Source organism: Canis lupus, chromosome 17 (assembly GCF_048164855.1).
Source record: "Canis lupus baileyi chromosome 17, mCanLup2.hap1, whole genome shotgun sequence".
In the NCBI taxonomy this organism is placed as follows: domain Eukaryota; kingdom Metazoa; phylum Chordata; class Mammalia; order Carnivora; family Canidae; genus Canis; species Canis lupus.
In genome coordinates, this window is record NC_132854.1 from 34,440,694 (window position 1) to 34,460,935 (window position 20,242).

The 20,242-nt window shown below is 34.3% G+C and overlaps 1 protein-coding gene across 10 annotated transcripts in view; it reads right to left on the reverse strand.

Moving 5' to 3' along the window:
* PIBF1 (progesterone immunomodulatory binding factor 1) overlaps nucleotides 1-20,242 on the reverse strand; it is a 197,489-nt gene that overhangs the window by 130,831 nt on the left and 46,416 nt on the right. For 9 of the 10 annotated variants that reach the window (XR_012009976.1, XR_012009977.1, XM_072782813.1 and 6 more), the window contains exons 8-10: nucleotides 20,024-20,205; nucleotides 18,776-18,901; nucleotides 3,046-3,144 (exon numbers count right to left, since the gene is read on the reverse strand). Coding sequence is in view for 8 of the 10 variants with exons in the window: in XM_072782813.1 (XP_072638914.1) it covers nucleotides 3,046-3,144; nucleotides 18,776-18,901; nucleotides 20,024-20,205 (407 nt within the window). In the remaining 2 variants the exon portion in view is untranslated. The remainder of the gene's footprint in view (nucleotides 1-3,045; nucleotides 3,145-18,775; nucleotides 18,902-20,023; nucleotides 20,206-20,242) is intronic. The other variant, XM_072782816.1, reaches the window with a different exon arrangement.

The window sequence follows — 20,242 nt, forward strand, 5'->3', positions numbered from 1 at the left end:
ATGGGGCTACATCAAGCTAAAAAGTTTTTTCACAGTAAAGAAAATGATAAACAAAACCAAAAGGCAACATACTGAACAGAAGCAGGTATTTGCAAATGATATATATAATTAAAGGTTAATATCTCTCTCTATAAAAAACTCATACAACTCAATATTAAGGAAACAATCTGATTAAAGAATAGGCAGAGGACTTGAATAGACATTTCTCTAAAGACATACAGATGGCCAACAGGCACATGAAAAAATGTTCAACATTACTAATTATCAGGGAAATGCAAATCAAAACCACAAAGAGGTATTACCTAACAGCTGTAAGAATGGCTATTATTGAAAAGATAAGAAATAATAAATGTTGGTGAGGATGTAGAGAAAAGGGAACTCTTGTTCACTGTTGGTGGGAATGTAAATTGATATAGCAACTATGGAAAATAGTATGGAGGTTCCTTTAAAAAACTAAAAATAGAACTACCATATGACCCAGCAATTACACTTCTGGTTATTTATCTATAGAAAGCAAAAAGACTAACTTGAAAAGATACAGGCACTCCTATGTTCATCACAGCATCACTTACAATAGCCAAATTTGGAAGCAAACCAAGTGTCCATAGATAGATGAATGAATAAGGAAGATGTGGTATGTATGTATTTGTGTGTGTGTAAATGTATGTAGGTGTGTAGATAAACACATACACACACCCCTCCTTGCCCTTTTTTAATTCTAAAAAAAGAATGAAATCTTGCCATTTACAACATGGATAGACCCAGAGGTATTATGGTAAGTGAAATAAATCAGACAGAAATAGGCAAATATCTTATGATTTCAATTACGTGTGGAATCTAAGAAGGAAAACAAACAATAAAACAGAAATAGACTCAAATACATTGATGGCTGCTAGAGCAGAGGGAAGGTGGAGGGATAGAGGAAAGAGGTGAGGGGGATTAAGAGGTACAGTCATGAGTTATAAAATAAATAACACATGGGGATGAAATGCACAGCATAAGGAAAATAGTCAATAACATTTTAAAATCTTTACATGGTGACAGAAGGTAACTAGACTTATTGCAGCGATCATTTTGTAATGTACATAAATACTGAATCACTATGTTACACACCTGAAATTAATGTAATATTGCATATCAATTAAATCTCAATGAAAAAAATGAGCTGTTCCAGTCTATTCAAAATTCTAGGGGAAAATGATTTCAAAAGATCAACTTTTAAATAGCAAAAATTCAGTTAGTAAATAGAATTGAACAAATTATTTTATAATAGTAGTAACAAACATTTATACATTAGTATTTACGTGAAAGACACTGTTCCGCATGTCATACAAACATTAAATCAATCATTCTCACTAATTCCAATAATATCTTTAAGTACTAAAGCATCCCATGGCCTTTACGATAAATACCAGTTGCTAGTGTATGGACAAGATAAGAAGGATTTTAGAGTGCTAGAGTTTAGGACATAAGAGGGTTGAGTATAAATATGAAATAGTCAATTTTAAGGTCAGATTTACTATTCTCTTTTCTCCGAATTCACAAAAACATACCAAAGCTAGTAAGTTATGAAATTCTGTCCAAATATAAGTTCTGATTTATTAGCTAAAATCTTATGCTTTCTTTTAGTTTATTGGTTTCTCCATAAATATTATTCCAGAGCCATTCCTAAATACCTCACATTTAAAAACATCAACAAAAAGCCAAATAAATCTTTTGTGTACACCATAGTTTTATGAATGGAAAAGTTATACATAATAAATATTTTAAAGTAGGTTATAAACAGCATTCCAATTAAAACAGCTCATTTATAAATTTTATTTTATATTAAAATGTTTGGATTTAGATATACTTTCACATTACAGAAGAGATTTCTCTAATATATTAATGTACCAAGTTTATAAAGTTGATATGAATTCAGAAGTATAATGATTTGAGCCATTTTAAAAGATTTCTGTAATAGGTTAATTATATGAAAACTTACCTGAATTTTTAGTGTCATGTACTACTTAAATTATAAATGAATCTTTAAATCTTCATTTAACAAATAAAAGCTCCACTGACTTTTTTTCAAAGTTTATCAGTATGTGAAAGGTGTATGGAAACTTGATGTACTAGCTTAGTAACTTTTCTGTCTGAAATTATTCTCAAAATAAAAGTTAAAAGAAAAAAAGTAACCATTCTGTTTATTCTGTATGTAGTCAAGTCACTGAAAATCTAGGGTGTTCAATGAGGCAATGGTATTTACATTAATACTCATCAGTGATTTTCCTATTAACTAGGCTACTAAAAATAAACATAGTTTTCTATTGAGAAATAAAAGATAAATCATTTTCTCTCTTTTCCATCTTCCAACACACATGAGCCAGAACATAAAGATTTTTAAGAAATGAACTGTGGAGCATATAATGGTATTAACACTTTGGACTTAAGTTCAGTAGGTTCTTTTAAAGTAAAACTCCTTCTACTTTATGATTAGCAATTCCACTTCTGAAGAAAATTGTCCAAATAAAAAAAACGTATGCCCAAAAAAGACTTTATAAAAAAGTTCACAGCAGCTTCATTCATGATAGCTTCAAAATGGAAACAACCTAAATGTCCACTGACAGGTGAATGAATGCACAAACAGTGGTATATTCATACCCAGCAACAGTAAGGAATGAACTACGTATACAACAAAATGGATGAATATATATAATGCTGAATGAAAGAAGCTAGACACAAAAAAGTATATGCTGTACAGTTCTGTTTTTCAATCCAGTAAGGGCAAAACTATGCTATGGTGACAGAAATGAAAAAGTGTTTGCTTCTTGAGGGTTAGTGGTTGAGATGGATAAAAGGGGCATAAGGAAACTGTAGGGTGACTGCACTGTGCTGTATCTTGAGTATATACAGTAATATATATTACAAAAATAATTCATGTAAACTGTAGTTCAGTTGAAATAAATATACTTCTATTAAAAATATTTTTTTTCTAAGGTACAAGAACAAAAATCAAGAAAGAGTTTTTAACATTTAACATTTACAGATTTTCAGAATGCTTACCTCTCTAAGAGCTGATCATGTTTTTCTAAAGCATCCTTTTCAGCCATCACTGCTCGGTCCTTTTCAGCCATAGCATTGTCTCTTGCTTCTCGGAGATGTCTAAAATTTAAACATATATCCAATTGTTCCAAATACAAAGCATCTTCTAAAGTTTCATGTATGTGCTTGCTTAGAGTTGGACTATCTGATAATCTTAAGAACACACTGGAGGTTGGTGATCCAAGGTGTGTATTATATAAATTTACCTGGCTTGGTATTTTCTGTAGCAGCACAGTAATGTAGGTGCAAACATGGTCTATCTCTAAATGTCACATTATCCTTCTCTATAACTTATCTCCACATGGGTTGAAGGTAGGTTGAAGGTAACTTGTTTAACCTTTACCATAATCTAGTGAGGTAGGTAGGATTACTCACACTAGTATCCACAAGAAAAGAGGTCTTGAGAAGGTAATAAATGTTCTCTAAAACATTTTAAATGAAAAATGTAATATAAAGATCCCAAGTGTCATAATGGGCACAAAGTTTGGGATATGAGCAAGATGAAATGATGGCCCTTGGGATCTCACTGAGAGAGGGATGGAAGAGAAGAGAACTCAGAAGGCTGACAGGTTTGGACAAAGGACATGAAGTCCTGATAAGATGACAAATATATAAATGTAAGTAGTGTACAAGTGGGATGGAAGACTAGAGATTGTTGTTAAAGAATGATGTTGTGGAGGCTGAAGAGTACTTTCAGTGACATTGTTTTAGTTGATACCAAGATCTAAGGTGTGACCAGTAAAGTAGCTAAGTGAAGGAGAGATGAGATAAAGGTCAATATTCATAGAAGACTAAAGAAAGTATGAAACCAGAGTATTAGATAAGTCATCCACTTACACTACTGATGGTACCAGGGACTGAAACTGAGAAAAAGATACATTTAGTGACAGTTAAGGGTAATGTCCAAAAGGCAAAAAGTAACAAGGGTGACACAGCAAGTCATGAGCCTTTAAAGACCAAATCTCGTGTTTTTTAATCAAGATGGAAGTCTGGATCAAGAAAAATACCAACAGGGGTGCTTGGGTGGCTCAGTGGTTGAGCGTCAGCCTTTGGCTCGGGTCAAAATCCTGGGGTCCTGGGATCGAGTCCCGTATAGGGCTCCCAGTCAAAAGCTTGCTTCTCCCTCTGCCTATGTCTCTGCCTCTGTGTATCTCTCATGAATAAATAGATAAAATCTTTAAAAAAGAAAAATACCAACAGGAAGCTTCTTTCAGAGCCACTTAATTTTATTTATTCATGACAGACACACAGAGAGAGGGGCAGAGACATAGGCAAAGAGAGAAGCAGGCTCCATGCAGGGAGCCTGATGTGGGACTCGATCTTGGGACTCCAGGATCATGCCCTGAACTGAAGGCAGACGCCCAACTACTGAGTCTTCCAGGCATCCCTTTTTGTTTTGTTTTTCTTTTTTTTTGAGAGCCACTTAAATTTTTTAAAAAATCCTCTTCTCTAACATAGTTGTAAATGAATGTAAAGTGTAACATAAGTGATTTTGCTTACTTAATTCCTACAAATCCCTGTTTTATAGTGGAGTAAACTGAGTTGAAGAACTTAAGTACCTAGTTCAAAGTCACAGCCTGTGTTAAAGCCATAATTTGAGCTCAACTGTCTAACTGCAAAGCAAGTGGTTTTTTTTTTAACATCATATCACTGTATCTCCCATAAAGAATGGATTGGGTATTAGAGTTTTGTGTTTATTATTCATGGAGAATGTCAGTAGAAAGTCATGAAAACCCACATCATTTAAATAAATCTATGTAGTAACTATTGGATAGAAATGCTTACTTGCTGTGTCAGTATGAAATGTCATCTTTTACACTGTGATGCTAATAATAAAGCTAAAATTTATAAACATACCAATGGAGATTCATCAATTTGTTTATGAAACAATAAATAGAAGTTTAAAAGAACTATAGTACACATAACTTATTAAAAAGAAAACAGCTTTTGTATACTATTATCTAAGCGGAAGTTCATTTTAAAATAGGTATCACAAAATGTCATGTCATTATTTTCTGACATCATCCTGATTGCAAGGGGCTTCAAAAATATTCTATCATCAAACTAAATGAAACATGAAAATGTACCTTTATATACAGAATTAAATTATTTAAGCCTATTAAACACTTATATATTTTTCATTCCTAGATGGTCTATACATTTCAGTCAGTAAATCACCACAAACTGGTTTTTGTTTTTCAAAGTTAGCTTCATTATTCTGTAAGTTATTTCAATAGCAAAATTCCAAGTAGACTGCAATTATAGTATTATCAATCAATGCTTACTTTGTAGGTAGAGAAACTTCAGTCCCTAACTGTATTTCCTTTCTTGGAATAATGGGCATTAGAAATAAAAGTAAGTCATAGAGAATGAAATGAAACCCAGAATAAGCTAACAGTAGGGCTTGTGAGTGGAGATATGATTAGAAGGTTCTAATGCATTCACCATGCTACAATCTGTATCATCCAGCTAACTAGAATTTACATTTATATTAAGGCATAAGCAAAATTCCAAGGTCACAAAGGAGAAGAGTTGATTATTTTTTAATCGGAGGAAAAAAGCTGAGTGAATGAAGGGAAGATATATAAGCTGGACCTCAAAGGGCAAATAAGTAAAGGCAATTCAAAAAAAGAAAAAAAAAGAATCGAAGGAAGTGCTAGAGGTTGAGGCTTCTACCAACAGGTCCTTTCATGGATGTCTACTGGTAAAATTTCTGTGTGAACCTAATCTCTTTATCAGTTACCTTACCTTCCACATCTTTTTTTTTTTTTTTTTCAATTCCTTTTAACATAAAGATGGAAATACTTCCTTTAATATTATCAATTGGCCTTTAAGGTTTCAAATTAAGTATGAGATAAACTGAATATATTCTACTGAAAATTAACAGTAGTAACAAACATATAGAGTGCCTGCTGTATGTTAGGAACTATTTTAGGCATTGTGTATATAACAGTCCATTTAATGTTCACAACAACCCCACAAAGTAGGGGCTATCCATAATTGAATGTTATCTCCATTTTACAAAGAAGAAGAGTCAAACACAGAGAAGTTAAGTATTTATCTAAGGCCACAAGTACTTACTAGCTACGGAGCCTAAACCATCTGGTTCTAGAGTCCCTGCTCCTCATCAAACTATGCTGCTTTTCTTAAGATTCCCTTTGTTTCAGTTTTCTCCTTGAGACATTCTGTCATTATAAGATTTATATGGTCATCTCATAGAACAAATGTTAAATCAAAAATAAGCCTTGAAAGAATTGTGACTACATCATGCATACAATTGTTTTTACAGTCCATGCTCCTTCAGACTAGAGTGGTTTGATAAAACACCAGATGGATTATTCTGGCCACAGACGAAACCCAAACTTTTTAAAATCCATTTTTAAATGTTAAATGCATTAGAAAATGTAACAACATAAAATTATGGAAGAGCAAGAATTCTAATGTTTTTCAAAAGAATAAACTTGAAAAATTGATAGAGACTATCTGCAGCATGTACAAGCTAATGTTTTAAAAGTCCAAGTTGAATATATAATCAAATATATTTATAATAACATGGAAAAATTATAATAATAGAGAATGATGTTCAGAGTTGGCCAACTGGACAGCATTTAAATCTAAGATTAAGATATTTCACCCTTAAAAATGCTTTTAAAAAGCTAACATTTGAGGGGTCCCAGGGTGGCTCAGTCAATTAAGTGACGGACTCTTGATTTTGGCTCAGGTCATGATCTCAGGGTCAAGAGAGTGAGCCCCATGTTGGTGTACACTGAGTTGGCTTGTCTGTCTCCCTCTGTTCCTCCCCCTGCTCATGCTCGCTCTCTGTTATAAATAAATAAATAAATAAATAAATAAATAAATAAATAAATAAATAAATAAAATTCTTTAAAAAGCTAACATTTTGATTTCAAAACTGCCTTTCATCATTCTTTCACATTGTTTCCTACAAACTCCATCCTTCATATATACATACTTATCTCTCCCATCCATCTTGTATTTGTCTGTGGGAGGTGGAAAGATGCAGAAAAGGGAAAAGAAATCTGATCAATCCTAAGTAAGTGCAAAAGTAGAGTGTCCTAGTATATAACTTGTGTCCAAATAATGTATTTTTCAACTTGAGCCCTTTTTATGAGTGAAAGAGGATACTATTAATAATCATGCTAAAAATAATAATAATCATGCTAATGAAATAGGCACAAACCAGGACTTACGGGGACAAATAACTGGGAGATATTGTCATTTAAATTATAACATTCAAACAAGAAACCTAGAGTTTTATTTCTCTAAAAGTATCTTAATACTACAATAAAATAGATATATTTAATAGGCAAACTAATGTATCTGTGCAGAGATAACCTCAAGTATGTCAAGTTTATCCAGAAATAGCTCACAACCAAAGCCTGAAACCTCAGTACAGAATATAACAATAGATTTCTGTACATGGAATGTATCTTCCTCTGCCTAGAAGATAAATTTCATAGTACCAATATACCAAATTTAAATTTATACCTGAAAAGTGGCAAGAAATTGTTGGAAGAATGAGAAAAAGCTTAGGAACCTTTGAAATTCTAATAGGAACAAATCAGAGTTTGGGAATGCCAAGGGCATGCTTAACCTGAATAAACATCACTAATAACTCAAAACTTGAAATACCATGAATAAATAGTGAAAAACTATGGTTATCAGAAGAGCACAGCAGGCACAGCTAAGCAACCTGTTCTCCTTCTGCCTCCATGTAAACATATTTTTGGCTAATAAAAGTGAATACATTTTTTCCAGTTGGAACAAAAAGGGACTAAAACAGGCGGTTTATATGACAAGCTTATTTATAGGGTAAGTGTTTGAATTAATTACTTCTACCTCCAGATTATTCTCCTGGACAACTCATTTCCATACCTGATGCCTTTGTTTTTAAGATGACATAAACATCAAGGATTAAAGTGGACTATCTGCTGTTTATAATCAAATGACCAATAACTGTTCCTTTAATTAACATAGTTGTTGAAAAGTGAATGAATAAGACATAACAAAAAAGGCAAAGTGGAAATTTTATGTAATATGATTTCCTGGGAGAAGCTATGCATTTTCAGAGGAGAAACTTTTGAAGATTACTGTTGTTGACTGAACATACTATATTTTCCAATCCTTTTATTTTAGTTGGTGCTCAAGGAGATTTGTTTTTTCATTTTATAGATGTGGAGACTTTATCCCAGAGTAGGTAAGTATCAAACCAAACCACAGTTTAAAAAAAGTCATGAAAAATTTAAGCATCAAAATGCAAAAACTTATTTAAAATCTATTCACATGTTGAGGTTTAAGATTTTATTTATTTATTCACGAGACACACACAAACAGAAAGAGAGAGAGAGAGAGAGAGAGAGAGAGAGGCAGAGACACACAGGCAGAGGGAGAAGCAGGCTCCATGCAGGGAGCCTGACGTGGGACTTGATCCCAGGATCTCCAGGATCAGGCCCTGGGCTAAAGGCGGCGCTAAACCGCTGAGCCACCCGGGCTGCCCACATGTTGAGGTTTAAAAAGCAGCTGATAAAATACACCATAATATATTAAAATGCAACTTGGGTGAATCTGATAGTTGGTTAACTGAGTGACTATTAAATTCACTTCATTATAAATCTTTGTATAGGTTTTCATCTAAATCAATAGTTACTTGATTTCTCAAAAGTAGTTCCAACTAATTCCTTCATTCAACAAATATTTATTGAGCAGTTGTTATGTACCAGGTACTGGTACCTAGGAATCCAGCACTGAAAAACAGATGAAATCTCTACTGACATGGAGATTACATTCTAGTGTGAAAGAAACCAAAGTATGCTAGTAGGTGCTAAGTGCTCTGGAGAAGAATAAAGCAAAGAAGGGGCTAATGGGTAGCAGGCATGGCAGGATGGGGAATTTCAGTTTTAAGTAGGGTGGTTAGGAAAGACATCAGAAAGGAGGTGACATCTGAAGACATGGAGAAAGTCAGGAAACAAGGATCCAAGAGTAGAGGGATAAGCAGTGGAAACTGTAAATATAAAGGACCTGAGGAGCATGTGTATCAGTTAAGGGAACAGGAGGCAGTGTGAATAAACGAGGGACTACCAACAGGTCCTTTCATGGATGTCTACTGGTAAGATTTCTGTGTGAACCTAATCTCTTTATCAGTTACCATACCTTCCACATCTTTTTTTTTTTTTTTCAATTCCTTTTAACATAAAGATGGAAATACTTCAATATTATCAATCGACCTTTAAGGTTTCAAATTAAGTTTGAGATAAACTGAGTATGTTCCACTGACAATTAACAGTAGTAACAAAAATATAGAGTGCCTGCCGTGTGCTAGGTACTATTTTATTTTTACTACAGAGTAGTAAAATGAGGATGGGACAACTGGGTGCAGATCATGTAGTGTCACAGGACATTATAGTCATTTAAACTTGTACTGGTTGTATGGGAGCCTTTTCAGTTGATTAGAGGAGTAGCTGAGAATAGACCTGAGAAGGCAAGGAAGGAAGCTGGGGGGCCACTTAAGAGAATCTTGCAGTAATTCAGTCGAGAGATAATGGCAGCCTGGACCAAGGTAGTATGTGTGGGATGTAAGAGAATCAAAAATTTTGAAGACACCACTGAAAACACCTGTTGAACAGAATACAGAATGTGAAAAAAAAGAGAAGAGGTTTATGACTTCAAGGTTTTTTATCTGAGCAAGCTGAACAGTTATCTGTAACTGATCTGGGTCGGACTGAGGGTAGAGTAGGGCTGAAGGAACAGAAGTGGACTTCTGTACACCTTAAATTTAAGATGTTTACTAGATAACCAAATGAAATGCTATGAAGGCAGCTGTAAAAGATGACAAGGAGATGAAGATGACCAATAAAAGGAGCAAGTAGGTGCAGCCAGTAAGAAAGGGAAAAAGTCAAAGTATAGTATTCTGAAAGTCAGTAAAAGGTGTATTTCCAGGAGTAAGCAGTGATCAACCATATTAAATACGGCTGACAGGTCAAGTAAGACAGGAACTGAGAATACGGCCACTAGATTTTCAGCAACGTGAAGATCTCTGGGGCTCTTGATAGGAATAGCTTTGCTGGAGCAGTACAGGGAGGCAAAAGCTTGATAATAGCTTTTAAAAATGAGAGTAAAGAATGAATATATAAAACTCTGCAGGAATTTGGCTACGAAGGAAAATAAAGAAAGGGAGTAGTGCTAGAAAGGGAATGAGCAATAAAAGAGGCTTTTTAAAGATGGGAGAAACGATATGTTTGTTAGTAACAGTAATTGGGAATTATCTGGTAGAAAAGGAAAACCAGCGATACAGGAGACAAAGGGGAGATTTGCTAGAGCTGTGTCCTTGAGGAGGAGAAAGAGGACAGGCTCGAGTTACACGAGTGGAGAGTCTGGGCCTTAGGAGAGTAGCATAGAGAGAGAGGTTCTGACAAAAAAATTAGACCACTTTATGGAAAAATAAAGCCCTGTTTACTAATTTTCAAAATCATAAATGCTTTTATAAAGTTCTAAAGATCCAAATTCAGCCCTGATGTATTAAGTGGGGCTTGCAAACTTTCTTAAAAAACTAACTTCTTAGGGTGCCCAGGTGGCTCAGTTGGTTGGGCGTCCGACTTTTGGTTTCTGCTCAGGTCGTGATCTCATGGGTCATTGGACTGAGCCTGGAATCAGGCTCCACACTCAGTGGGGAGCTTGCTTGGGATTTTCTCCCTCTGTCACTCCTCCTCCCCCATTAGCTCTCTCTAGGATACATAAACAAATCTTAAAAAAAAAAAAAGGAAGAAAAGAAAACAAAAAACACATTTCTTTCCCAAATGAATTACCACCATATTTACAGTTTTGATAAGAAATCTTTTATCAATTTTCATAACTTTGACCAGTAACATGAGAATCTGCATTGCACTGTAAAATCAGATGCATCTAGTTTCATCACTTAAAAAGTCTATAATCATAGGCAAATCACACCTTGTGTCTATTTCCTCATTTGTAAAACACGGATACTAATACCTACAACTTGATAAAATGTCCCACCCAATTCTCGTTACAACATAAGTGTCAAGTACACCTCATGCATAATAGGCACTCAATAAATAGGAGCTATTGTTACTATGTTATATAAACATGAAAGCCTACATTAAAAACTATAAAGGTATTTGTTTAGAGAATGGTAATTAGGTTAGTGCTTCCTAAGACCCTGTATTGTATTAAAAAAAGACAGTATATAGAAGAGTAGTATCCTAGAAAACAGAGAAGCCTGCTGGAGGGACTTAAGCAGCTGAATGCCCTTCTGGCACCCTAAGGCTAAGGGGAGTGACATCTAAGGTGCTGTAGAGAAAAATTTCTGGTATTCAACGTCATCTTACACAAGTACTTTTAGGCTTGGTCCGAGCTGCTGTATCTGTAAAAGATCAGGAATTAATAGTTATCTTCCTTTCTGAATCTTGTCTGCAACCCTGACTTAACAGCCCTGCCTCATCGCCAATCTCTCTGACACTAGTAAAACAGACAAGGGAGTCATTTCTGATGTTTACTTCCTGTCTATCGTCAGGTCGCTCCAATTCTTTCACCGAAATATTTTTTAAAATTGGCTTTTATTCTCTCCTTCCATTTCTTTCACTCAAACTTTGCAAGAGTCTCCTAACCAATCTCTCTGTCTCAGGTCCTCTTTTTTTAAAATTTTTTTAAAGATTTTATTTATTTATTCATGAGAGACAGAGAGAGAGAGAGAGAGAGAGAGGTAGAGGCACAGGCAGAGGGAGAAGCAGGCTCCGTGCAGGGAGCCTGATGTGGGAATCGATCCTGGGACTCCAGGACCACGCCCTGGGCCAAAGGCAGGCACTAAATTGTTGAGCCACCCAGGGATCCCCAGCCCTCTTCAATTATAATTTTCCTCACACTGCAACCAGTTACAAAAAATGAATACATCATGTTACTCTGTTACTATAAAACTTCCAAGAATTCCTCACTGATGTCAGGGCCAGAGGCTTTTAAAATCTGACCCTGTCCTGAATGTGACCACATGCCTCACCACCCTGTTAGCTATATAACAGTCAAATTTAAGTTCTTGTACAACCTGAACTCAGCTCACTTCATATTTGAAACACCCTATACACCTTGAAATAATTATTATTAATTAAGCCGTGAACACATATGGTAATCACCTATAGATGTAAAGAATATAGCTAATAATAAAATATAGCTAACAAAATTTCATTTATAATTATTTGATAAGATATTGAAAGAGCCATATACTGTCAGAATCACTGAACTGAAAAGACAAAGTTAAATATTTTAAGTTTTTCCATATAAGAACTCAAAAAATTATACAGATACCTAATCAGACATGAACAAAAAAAGATTATTTAAGCACTAATGAGGACATACACTATTGAAACAATGAATGGAAAAAAATGATGAATGGAGCCCTCATTCACTAGCTCTAATTCATCTATTCTAATGCATTATGTATATTCAAGTAATCTTTGTATATAAACTTAGATTGAAGATTGAAAGGTGTTTAATATCATTGCAAAATTCTATACAAATTTCAAGTTTATGTCATTAAGGTTTCTTCTTGAGTACCTTTGGAAGATGATAAATTCTGATCAAGATGGTTTTTATTGACATGGTGGGAAAATAAAATCACTAAAGCAGTAGTGTCACACTTAAAGTGTATTTTCAATCTCCTTTTCCCTACTGTTTTGCCTTTTTCAAAGCATAATAAAATACCTCTAACAAACTCATTCTCTGCCTTTTTACAGTAGCACCAAGAGAATAGTTCTTTCTGGGTTCACAATAATAAGACTACCTTAGGTAAAGGTAGTTTAACTTTCTGGAAAAGCTTAATCAGGTGAATTTATCTCCTCTTTATTATCTCATAGTATTAATTAGGAACAAGTAAGTTAGATTTTATATAGAAATTTAGACTGAAACAAATGGCATGCAGATCCTCAATGTCTATATTGTGTCAGAAAAAATGGTTCAATGCTATGGAGATCAATACTTAAGAGTAACTATGTATATTGTAGTAGTGCCTTTTGATGACAATTAACAATTTCATAATCTTATCAGTTGGCTTTTTAAAAAAGTTTTATTTATTTAAGTAATCTCTATATCCAATGTAGGGTTTGAACTCACAACCCTGAGATCAAGCATCGCATACTCTTCTGACTAAGCCAGCCAGATGCCTCTCAGTTGACTTTTATACAATGCTCATTTCACTTACACTGTCAAGAAATCGATAAAAGAAAAAAATTTAAAACACTGCATACAGAAAAAAGGTATCAAAAAACAATTTATACATAGCTTAATAATTTATAATGTATTTTTCATATCCATTATCTCATTTAGATCTTACAGACCACTTTGTGAAATAGTATTAGTTCATCTTATAAAAAAAAAGTCAAACTTCAGGGATATTAAGTGATATATTCACTCAGCTAGTTTAGTGACAGCACCAGAATTTAAGTTTAGTATCTTGATCCAAATCTCTTTCATAATATACTTCCTATTCAGGGAATAATGCTTTTCTTCCAAATGTGTAAGAGGGTCTGTACATTTCAGTCACAAAATACCTACTAAACAAGAAGTTATTTATATAACAAATCTCACCATTAGAGTGACTTTCATTCATTATTTCCCACAGCTCCAAACTGGATTTTAAAGCAAATATAAAGTACAGAAGAAGACAAGAGATGTAACTCACAGATTGAGGAAAAGCATACATACATACATGTTATAATCCCAACTACAGTATTTTTGATGTACCCAAATACCCAAGTTCTTTTTTTTTTGCTTATCTCTGCCTTTTCTTAAGTCTTTATCTCTTCCACTCTCTTCCCCTTCCTCTCAACCCCTTAACTTCACAAACTACTGGTATGATTACAGGGCAGATGCCAAGATCAGATGGCATGAGTTCCAGCTTTCTTTTCCACATCTAAAAGGAAAAAATAAAAGGCACCTTCTTAATATCCCCCAATGTACAGAAAGCCAGCCAAAGGCATAACATATTTCTTTCATCTCATCACTTAATTTCTTCTAAAAATGTTTATTGGGGGAGAGGTAAGGAGACTAAGTACAAATATGCAAGTGTAAGTACTTTATCTGTTTAACTCATATTGTGAAATTTCAAAAGAAACAATTTATAATTTATTTTTACTTAGTAAAAGACTAGTGAGACATAAGCTCTAAATACATTTAAATCCTGCCATAATGAAGAAAAAGGGATTCAAAAAGACTCAGTCACATAAATTGCAAGGTTGGATTACTGTGAGGTTAATAAAATGACAAAGGTGAGCCTATATAACTAGTTGGCTAGGGGTCTCAGTGCAATTCAAATCCATTTGGATCTAGGCTGCGGTTTGGCACCATCTGGTGGCAAGGCCCACTCTAGTATCAATATCCATGGAGTCATTTGGCTTTCAGGGGCTGGCTGGGGCTTCCAGGGCAGCTGCCCCAATCCCAGGAATTTCCTGGTTAGTGGTATCCATATTTGATGTAGATACAGAGTCAGAAGAATACTGGGTTAAAGGAAACCTGCTTTCAGTTTCCCTGCTTCCAGAAATGGTTCTGTCAGCTGCTTCCCAACCTACCAGTGTCAAGCATCCTAGAGAATAAGGGCTAATTTGTCTAAATCTCTGCTACCATGTATTTCAAAGGAATTTTTTAAAGGACAAAAGCTACAAAATCAAATTCTCAAAATGTTGATAATATCAATGTTTATGTGGTTATGTGGATTGTTTGGAAGTAATCATGCATGTTATTATAGAAATAATCCCATAAATTTTAAGGTTATTAAGTCAATCAATAAAACCCTAACAATTGAATCACAGAACTAAAATTACTTATTTGTAAAACACAAATAATATCCCCTATGTCACAGATCTATCTCATGTCCAGAACTTTCTCTTGAGGCTCAAACCTGAAACAGTGAATTTTTCTATCTGCCTATTACACAGAAATTTAAAATAAAACTAAATTTATCATGTTTTCCTATTAACGCCTTGTTTTCTTTTAATGTTTAAAAAATTACATCACCATCCACATTGGCTACCCAATCCAGAAACCTGATGACATACTTAACATCTTCTCACTCCCTAATCCAATCTAGTCACTGAATCCTGCTGATTCCACCTCCTAGACATGTTTCCAGTCGGGGCCATTACTCTCCATCTCTATTGGTACTAATCCAGTTTTATCATCATTTCTCATTCTGATAACACAAATCACCTCAAAAAAGTGGCTTCTGTGTCTATAGCCATATACTCTACTTCTCTAATCACTCTACATTGCAGAGCAGTCTAGTCTCTCTCTCTCTTAAGAGAGAAAGCGCATATACATGTAGAGTTGGGGAGAGCAAGAGGGAATGGGAGAGAGAGAATCTCAGGCAGCCTCCACACTAAGCATCGAGCCTGAGTTGGGGCTTGATCTTACAACCCTGAGATCATGACCAGTGCCAAGATCAGGAGTCAGACACTTAACCAACTGAACCACCCAGGCACCCCTAGCAGTCTCTTTTTTTATATAAAATCGGATCACTTAACACACACTCTTAAAATCTTTCAGTTGTTCCCCACTGGTTTTAGACAATGGTCCAAATGCATGATCTGGCCCTCTATCTACCTATTTTATTTTATCTCTTAGCACTCTCTGCCTCTCAGTCTACACTCTAGCCATACTGAATTATTTTCAGTTTCTTCAAAAAGCTTCATATTATCTAATCTCCAGGTTTTATCCATGATGAACATTCATTCTCCTAATTCTCTTCCTTCCCCTAATTCAGTCTTACTCTTAGTCGTCATGCAGGTAATAGCATGGGTATTTCTTCTGCCATGAAGTCTTCCCTGATTCTACATGGTCTCATCCTGTGTTTCCTGTCATGTTCTTCATTATCATCATACTTATAACTACTATTTCTCTATTGTCTTTAGGTCTATTGAACAACCAACATTGTGAAGTCAGAGGACACTGCTTTATCTATGGCATGTATCTGGCATATGGTGGATCACAATAAGTATTTGCTCAATAAGTGAGTATGTTCCTTAGAAAACTCAAATGTAAACTTTTTAAACATCAACCTTAGTCTATAGCAGGCTTATTACTCTTTTTTTGGTCTGCATTTTGAACTTTAAAAGTAAGTAACCACAAGGTACAGGGTCCTTCTTACCTAAAACAGGGCTGGAACTAACCAAAATTTTAAAAAAGATGGAAGAATTTCTTTGGCATTCTTTAATCTCTGTATGCATGTCTCTCTAATGTCCTAATGCCCTTGCTAAGGATGAATTCATAAAAATGGCATACTTTAGTTATGACCATGAAGAGCTAAATACAACAGCAAGAGTCTTAAAATCATAAGGTTATATGAAGAATCACAAAAGCCACAAAAGAATATATACAGCATGATTCCATTTATGTGACACAAATATAATATGAAAAACTAAACTATATTTCTCAAGGGGTACATATTTACTGGCAATTTAAATAATAAAAGTATAAGAAAAAGCAGAAAGTGAAGGAGGAAGGGTCTCAAGGACATTTCTGTGGTGCTGACATTGACTACTTGATTCTGATAATGGTTAAACAGGCATTTAATTTGTAATTACTTATCAAGTGTACATTTAAATAAATACTTTTCTCTTTTCTTTAATTGACTGAAGAGAATAAAGACTGAATAAATGGAAAGATAGTCTATGATCATGGATTAGAAGGATCAGTGAAGTGTCCATACTACCCAAAGCAATCTACAGATTCAATGAAATCTCTACAAAAATTCCAATGGCATTTTTTACAGAACTAGAACAAAAGTCCTAAAATTTGTATGGAACCACAAAAGTCCCCGAATAACCACAGCAATCCTGAGAAAGAAGAAGACTGAAGGCGCATTGTGTTCCCTGATTTCAAATCATATTACAAAGCCAAAGTAATCAAAACAGAATTGGCACTGGCATAAAAACAGACACATGGATAAATGGAATAGAATAGAAAGCCCAGAAATAAAGATGGCTTTTCAGTAAATGGTGCTGGGAAAACTGCACAGCCATTTTTGCTTTTGTTGTCTGCACTTCTGGTGTCAAATTCAAAAAATCATCGCTAAGACTACTGTTGAGGAGCTTACTGTCTATGTTTTCTTCCAGGAGTTTTATGGTTTCAGGTTTTACATTCAAGTCTTTAATTCATTTTGAGTTAATTTTTATGTATAGTATAAGATAGCAGTCCAGTTTCATTTTTTCACATGTGGTTGTCCAGTTATTCTAAATGCTCAGAAATATTTCAGTATCATCATAAAACTCTCTCTCTCAATGTTTTATTAAAACAATTAACAACAACAACAATTTAACAGTGATTTAAGTTATCTTTGCTAGTTTTCTACCCAAAGGATAATTCTGCAGATGTAGTTCTTACATATTTTCCCCAGTAGAGGCCAACTACAGTAATAGAGATTCTCCCCCTGGAATTGAGGGGTAAGACCTTCAAATTTTTTGCTACTATGCCTCTAATAGAATTAACACGTTACCATGATAATTACAGAATTAAGTCTGATTCAAAGTCTTGCTTGCTGACAAACTTCAAAATATCATATACTCAAATCAGTCCTAATAAACTAGTATGACAATTAAGTCAATTTGAAAATAATTTTTTAAAGATTTTTATTTATTTATTCATGAAAGACACAGAGAGAGAAAGAGAGAGAGAGAGAGAGAGACAGAGACACATGCAGAGGGAGAAGTAGGCTCCATGCAGGGAGCCCGATGCAGGACTCGATCCCAGAACTCCAGGGATAACACCCTGGGCCGAAGGCAGGCGCTAAACTGCTGAGCCACCCAGGGATCCCCTCAAAATAATTTTCCCACTAAAATATAAGCTTTTAAAAATCATATGAAGTATAATGATATTATATAAAAATAACTGCTAATGAAATGAGTAGCATTTATTTCCCCTTATACTACCAACCACCAACTAAGGGAACCTAATATACACTAATCTAAAAGTGATTAAAATGAATAAAAATGATCATCTTCAAGATTATCTAATATAATGCCTGTCAGGTCCAGCAGATAAATGAGACATATGTAATATTTCATATTATTATTCTAGCTGTTAAAAATTTCTTGGAGAAATCATTGGTGTATTATGGGAAGAACTACTGGTATCTCATTTCCTTCTATCTCTGTCCTCAATCTGATCTGCCATAAAGGCAAAAAGAAAAGTTACCAGGGTAATGAAGAGATAATGGGAATACCAGAGTAAAGAGGCTTAACTCAAGGTCTTATAAACCTTGTTCTTAGCTAGTTATCAAAGATTTTAGAACTTTAATGTTCCATTATATTTTAATTTAGATTTAACAAATTTTCTCTTAAAAGAGACTGTCATAGAAATAGTTTAATTTCAATAAAATATGTTTCTTTTTTTTAAAGATTATTTATTTATTTATTTATTTATTTATTTATTTATTTATTTATTCATGAGAGGCCGAGAGAGAGAGAAAGAGAGAGACAGAGGCGGAGACATAGGCAGAGGGAGAAACAGGCTCCATGCATGGAGCCCGACATGGGACTCGATCCTGGGACTCCAGGACCATGCCCCGGGCTGAAGGCAGATGCTTTAACCGCTGAGCCACCCAAGGATCCCAAAATATAAGTTTCAAACAAAAAGAAATAAATTTCCTACTTTATCTACAAATTTCCCACTTTTATACCTGTTTTCCCGTTCATACATTTCCCGAGAGGCACTTCGAAGTTGATCAATTTCTTGATTAGTTTTCAATCTGATTTGTTCCAACTCATCATGTAGCTTATTTTCATATTCTGTTTTATAATGGTCTCTGCAAGGTATCAAAAGTAATATCCATGAATTTTGCTTCTGTAAAAGAAACATATTTTTGTCCTTCACGTAATATTTGTTGTCTTATGTCCAATATGTTCTATATACAATGTTATTTGAAAAACACAGCTGTTAGAGATATTGCCCAAAGACTTAATCACTATATAAAATGTTAGTTCATGTTGAATAATCATTTATCTTCAAAAATATTTTACTAAAATTTTTAATGCCTGTGACCAGAGACTTGAAAACTGAAGCATATGGAATGCCCTTCATTTAAAAATAATCTGGTGTGGTACATGTTGAGAGACAAATAAAAATTAAAAACAAAACCAAAATGACTCTAATTGACTCTTTATAAAACCTTTCCTTCTAATAAGCACAACAACCATAACCACTGTGATCTCTTAGCAAAGTCACAAAGCATTACCTAGGTCATTAGCAGGAGCACAAACTGATGAAAAATACCACAGGCTAGGGAAAAAGTTATGAATGTGTGAACTTTTAAAGGGTAAAATTTTAAATTTGTTTTGGATTTGTTGTGCTGATAAAAATAAGTATCTATCTCAAGGAGTACAAAGGCTACTGGTATAAAAGAACTCTAATAGCTTATACACCTGATTGAAGAAAGAAGACAGAATTGAAATGCAGGAGTCTGATTCCAGAGCATGTATGCAATGCTGTCTCCTCATCTTTCTTTGTTTTACATGGTCAGGAAAAGGTCAGCTTAGCTAGGTTCTGCACTGTTAGATTTTTTTTTTTCCGAAAGACTTCTACAGAGATACTTTCTTAAAAAAAAAAAAAAAAAAAATTTATATAGAGATCTTAGTTGTAGGGAATTAAAAAGGTTATGTCATAAGAAAGCACAGTAGTTATAGCATATATACACTGACCTACCAGAAATAGGCATTTTTCATTACTGGAAAAATACCCACCATGTCTTAAGAAAAAATCAACTACAAGAAGAACATATTACAAGGAAACAAAATGAACTATTACCCGAATATAGTCCTATATTCCTTTAAAAAAAAAAAATCATTGTTTTTCCTCAAAGCTAAGAGTTTGCTTAAAGAAGCCACTGTTAATTTATATAAATTTATGTGAAAAGTATTGTAAATCTTGCCTGGATGTTACATATTTTTCATACATCTCTTCTCTAGCCTTTTTGGTTTCTTCAAGTTGAACCTGAAGTCTTTCAAGGCGATCTTCTTCATGGGCACAGCGAACACTAAGCTCCATGTTTTGGCGATTGAGATAGTCTTTATCTTTTTGCAGTAAAGTAACAGTCTGCTGTAAGGTGGTTACCTACATATGTGCAGAGACAGAGAGTGTCCAGAGAAAC